Source organism: Lipotes vexillifer, unplaced genomic scaffold, assembly GCF_000442215.2.
Source record: "Lipotes vexillifer unplaced genomic scaffold, Lipotes_vexillifer_v1.1 scaffold1479, whole genome shotgun sequence".
In the NCBI taxonomy this organism is placed as follows: Eukaryota; Metazoa; Chordata; class Mammalia; order Artiodactyla; family Lipotidae; genus Lipotes; species Lipotes vexillifer.
This window is the reverse complement of record NW_006772458.1, coordinates 92273-97803: the sequence shown is the minus strand read 5'-3', so window position 1 is coordinate 97803 and position 5531 is coordinate 92273. Positions and strand designations below refer to the sequence as shown.

The 5531-nt window shown below is 40.1% G+C and overlaps 2 protein-coding genes across 2 annotated transcripts in view; both read left to right on the top strand.

Annotated features, from left to right (window-relative positions):
• Positions 1-335, top strand: part of LOC103082539 (putative uncharacterized protein FLJ43826) — a 2433-nt gene extending 2098 nt beyond the window's left edge. Inside the window, exon 5 of the mRNA XM_007447523.1 lies at positions 4-335. Within this exon, the coding sequence (XP_007447585.1) occupies positions 4-335 (332 nt within the window). The remainder of the gene's footprint in view (positions 1-3) is intronic.
• A 14-nt stretch (positions 336-349) lies between these two features.
• LOC103082261 (leucine-rich repeat-containing protein 37A3-like) overlaps positions 350-5531 on the top strand; it is a 57664-nt gene continuing 52482 nt past the window's right edge. Inside the window, 3 exon segments of the mRNA XM_082931367.1 lie at positions 350-355; positions 446-1275; positions 3626-3697. Of these exon segments, the coding sequence (XP_082787493.1) occupies positions 350-355; positions 446-1275; positions 3626-3697 (908 nt within the window).

The window sequence follows — 5531 nt, the reverse complement described above, 5'->3', positions numbered from 1 at the left end:
CAGTTCAGCAGGGAGCCCCAACTCAACCAACATACCCCGAGGTGACATATTCAAATCCAGAGAAAGTTCAGGCTCAGCATCCAACCTTTACTGAGGTCACAATTCAACCTTTGGACCTTAAACTGACCATAAGGCCAGAACCCACTAAGGAGGAAGAACCTTCTCCAACCATACAGGAGAACTTAACCCAGCCTCCAGAACCACCTAAGGAAGTTTTTTTAGCTCAGCCTCCAGTATATCAGAACCCAATAGTTCCAACACCAGATCAGGATCACACTGAGCTTCCAACATCACCCAGTGTCACAGTTCAACCTTTGGACATGGAATTACATTAACTCTGGAATCCAGTATGGAGGTTGAACCTTCTCCAACCATGCAGCATACCCAAGCTCAGCCATGAGAGCTCATTAAGGAAATTGTAGCTCAGTCTCCATTGTATCCCGAGGTGACAGTTCCAGCTCCAGATCAGGATCATGCTGAGCATCCAACATCACCCAGTAACACAGTTAAACCTTTGGACCTGCAGCTTACCACAACTCCAGAACCTACTACAGAGTCTGAACATTCTACAGCCCGGCAGCAGACTATAGGTCCCCCTCCAAAACACCCTGAGATGACACTTGCACAGCCAAACCTGACTCAAGTCACAATTCATCCTATGGATGTGGAACTTACCGTTACTGCAGGATCAATTATGGAGACTTTACCTTCTCCAATCATGCAGGAGACCCCAACTCAGCCTCCAGAGGCACCTCAGGATGTTGTAGTTCAATCTCCATTCCAGCAACAGGTGAAAGTTCCAACTACAAGGAAGGGTCAAGGTCAGTATTCAACAACATCCAGCGTCATTGTTCATGTGGACCTAGAGCAAACCATAATTCCAGAACCCACTATGGAGGCTGGACATTCTACATCCCTACAGCAGAATACAGATCCCCCTCCAAAACACCCTGAGGTGACAGTTGCACAACCAAACCTGTCTCAAGTTACAGTTCCACCTGTGGACCTGGGAGTTAACATATCTCAGCAACCAAGGCCATCTGAGACTGTTCTTTTTCCTTCGACTCAGTATTCAGTATCCACAGATCTTCCTGGTGTAAAATATACCCCAGAAAAGAAGCAGCCAGAACAGCATGCCACCACAAACATCAACATATATGAGCTCTGTACCTTCAAAAATGAGATGATGTCATGTGTCGGTCTCAGCTCAAGGCAGGAGCTCCACAGAGTGCCTAAACCAGAGCTTAACACCTACAACAGCACCTTCACCATCATGTAAAAATCACCTTTCCTCATTTGTTCTCTGCATCCTGCCTGACATGGCAGCCTTTCTTCAGGTCTTCCTGGGTCCTCCCTATCTCCCCAATCCACATTGACTGACTTTCTGTTTCCACCTTTTGTTTGTCAATGATTCCTTACCTTCATTCTCCTTACTATTTTTCCCTCTCCTACAGTCTTTTACTGTTAATTGCCCTTATTTTTTCCTTCTCCATTTTTTACCCCATTATTTAATTCCTTAACATCTACTCTTCTCCCATCTTTACTCCATCCTCTTTACAGCAACATATCCCTCTCCCCATCTCATTGGTGGTAATACAACAAAGTGGTTAAGGGTAGAGATTTCGGAGCCAGACTACCTGGGTTTAAACCCAGATCTGTCATTTATTAGCTTTATGACTCCATTTCCTCATCTGTAAAATGGGGATTATGGTAGTCATCATCTCATAGGATGACTCCCAATGACTCCAATCTCGTTGGGAGATTTAGATGAGTTAATATAGGTAAAGCTCTTCTATCAGTGCCTAGCATATATTTTACTCTTAACTATTATTAGTATTAAATCCCTCAGTTATATCTAGAACTCATATTTGTTCCCTGGCTTTCTATACGTAGCACCCAGTTTGTGCCCAACCCAGGGCTAAGTACTGTGGAAGCCACAGAAGTATATGGCATTGTCTCCAGAACATGGCAATGACAAGTGGGAAGAAAGGCGATATGCCTTAAAAGGGAAGTAATATATAATTAAGTATTAAGAGAAATACAGATAGGTGCTGTAATTCACCAGAACCTGTAATCACAGGGGTGTGGATGTCATGGAAGGCTGCATGGACAAACTAAATCTTTAACAGAGACTTAAAGATTGGCTGTGATTTGTCAGAAATATTATAGGCAGTACAGCGTAGGCAAAGGTGTGACTGCAGGGATGATCAGAATTTAATAGATTAGTCTGGCTGTAAAGAATTGGGTGAGGCAACAATGAAAGGATTAGGGAAAACCTTGGCTATTGGCAATGGGGGTTTGAAAGTTACACTGTGAGATATGGGGAGCCACTGCAAGTTTTCAAGCAAGAGAGACAAATGATTAAAACAAGAGGCTTATTTTAAATTTCATATGTAGAGCGATTTAGGGAGGAAATCTTGATTCAGGGAGACCAAATAGAATGCTTTAGCAAAATCTAGGAGTGAAGTGAGAAGGAGTCAAATTAGAGTGGTTGTGATGGTAGTAGAAAGAAAAACCTGAGAGTACTACAGAGGAAAAACTGACAAGATGTAGTAATTGACTAGAGTTGGGGGATTGTAGTACAGGAAAGAGAAAACTCACATGTGTTGATGGGCAGAATGATGGTGGTATAACAGGTGGAAATACAGCATTTGGGAGGCAGAGTCAGTTTGAGGGAGAAGAGTTCAGTCGTAGGCATTTTCTATCGGTGAGCATAAAGCAACGAGAAGACTCTGAGTGGAAATGTCCCTCAGGCAGATGGGTAGACAGGTATCCATTTTGACCTATTTCTGACTCCCGTGAGAAATGTGCTTATAAACTGAATAGTTACATTGTTGCTGAGGGAAGAGGACAAAGCTAAATTTAAGATTCAAAGTCATCCACTGCTTTAGTGGTTGAAATTGAATCTCAGGCATTTAACAGCTTCTCTTAAACATGTCTAATTCATGGATACATTCTCACTGCTTAATAAAAGACATGTCACAGAAGTATATAGGATAAAAATGTGAAAATTCCACCCCACCTTCCCTACCACCAATAAGGTAACTCCTGTTACTGTTTTGATGTGTGTCCTTCCTTCCAATCTGTTTCCTTTGCATTTTGTTCCCCTAATGAGGTAACTTTACTCCTTGCTCAGTGACGTGTGTTTTTCCCTATGCAATATGTTTAAGAGATATTTTCGTATTAGTCCCTCTAATTGTCCATATCCTTCTAACACCTGGAGAGATTCTGAGGGCACTGAGCCAAAACTTTGGTGTTGCCTGGCATAGAATTTCTTCATATTTATTTGCTGATATTGATAAATGTTTGCCATTTTTCTCATTGATTTGTAGGACTCATTTTAGACACATAAGTGATTTTGGAAAATAAGTAATTGGCATTATGTATCCAAGAAATTGGACAGATAAGAAGTTCAGGTTCTGAAGAGATGCCTCATTGTTTGTGCCAGTGGCCTCACAGTATGTTTTTATTAATTGTGCACACTGGGAAGCTGATGAGCTGTGGGAATTAGAAAGCTGGTATTTTCTGCATTTGAATATTGCCCACACGGTGGCCATAATTCTTTTCCTTATTCTCTACATTCTTTTCCTACTTATTCAAGGATATGAACTGTGGTTCTTCACAGAAATTTCCAGGGAAACTCTATTTCATACATTGATGAAAGTATATGGAAGGCATACCACTGGGCTGAGAAGCTGTGAGTATACTCTCCCCAAATATGAATGCAAAAAGCTAACTGCATTGTAATATCCTTCTTGGTCCAGAATTTTGAGGTCAATACCTGTGAGTAAAGGTATTTCCCCTTCCATATCCCAAAGCAACCTAATGATTGAAATTCTGTGTTTATTTTAAAAATGAAATGTGGCAGGACCTCTTGAAAATCAGTAGAGACAATTTAAACTTATTTTCCATTTTACAAGTAATACATGATAATATTCTCAATATATAACAATGAAATAACAGGTATAGTGAAAACCCTCCTTGTGCCCTAATCCCCCACGCATTACTTTGAGTTTAGTGTTAATCCTTTCAGACGCTTTTCCATACGTTTGAGTACATACATATTTACAGATAGCAAAATAGTTTTGTGTGTTTTTCTTATCTTTTTTTTTTTACATAAGTAATATCCTGCAACTTGATTCCTTCATTTCATGATATGTCTTAGATTTCTTTCCTTCCCAGTTCATAGAGGGTTACCCCATTCATTTGAAGTCCTGCATAATATTGCATAGTATGAATGTATCACAGTTTAATAATACCCCTATTGAAGGATGTTTAGATTATGTCCAGTTTTCTTGTTATTTGCATTGCTGCAATGAATATCCTTGTACATGCATTTTTGCGAGCCTGGTCATATATTTCTATAGAATAGTTATCTAGAAATGGGATTGTTGGGGTGGAGACTATTTAGATATAAAATATTAATTACCCTTAAAAATGTTTTGCCAGCTTATACTCCAGTCATCATGCTGTGATGATATTCATTTCCCCACACCCTTCCACCACTGGATATTCTCGCCTTTTTTTTTTTTTTTTTTTTTTTTTGCGGTACGCGGGCCTCTCACTGCTGTGGCCTCTCCCGTTGCGGAGCACAGGCTCCGGACGGGCAGGCTCAGCGGCCATGGCTCATGGGCCCAGCCGCTCTGTGGCATGTGGGATCTTCCCAGACCGGGGCACGAACCCGTGTTCCCTGCATCCGCAGGCGGACTCTCAACCACTGCGCCACCAGGAAAGCCCTCTCCCCCTTTTTTTTTTTTCCTAAACTGATGGGTGAATGAAAGGAATCCCATCTGAATTTGAACTTTTCTTATTACTTGTGAACTTAAATATCTTTATATGTTTACTGAACATTTGTATTTTATCTCTGAATTGTCTGTCCTTTGCCCAATTTTCTGTTACTTTTTTTTTTTTTTTTGATTTGTAAAAAAGTCAGTTTAAATACATAAATGATTTTGGAAAAAAATATTCAAAGTAATTTTTCGTGACAGTCTCTGGTCATATCCTTAGTTCAAATTGAATAGACAAGTCATAAATGACTTCTGAATTAATAATAAAAGACATAACAATCAATCTAAAAACAGGTATTATGACCACGCTTAAAGAGATGCCCCCTTAGTCTGATGTCTTATTGGTAAGGAAAAAAGTGCTAGAACAAGGCAATTTTTTTTTTTAATTTACAGATTTCCTAAATACTATATGTAGTTTATATTTCCTATGATAGTATGTAACTTGGAGATTTTATTTCCCAAACTTGTAATAATATCATTTGGCCCAAGATATAGATAACTTAATTTCCTCTGGGAGTGGAGCTGGGTGGTAGACTGAGGGACAGAGTTAAGAGAAAAAGTCTGAATTGTGTTCTACATATTTTTGGAATTTTGAGTTGTGAATATACATCACATATTTTTAAAAAGTAAATTGAAATTAAAAAATTAGTTTTTAGGGCTTCCCTGGTGGCGCAGTGGTTGGGAGTCCGCCTGCCGATGCAGGGCACGCGGGTTCGTGCCCCGGTCCTGGAAGATCCCACATGC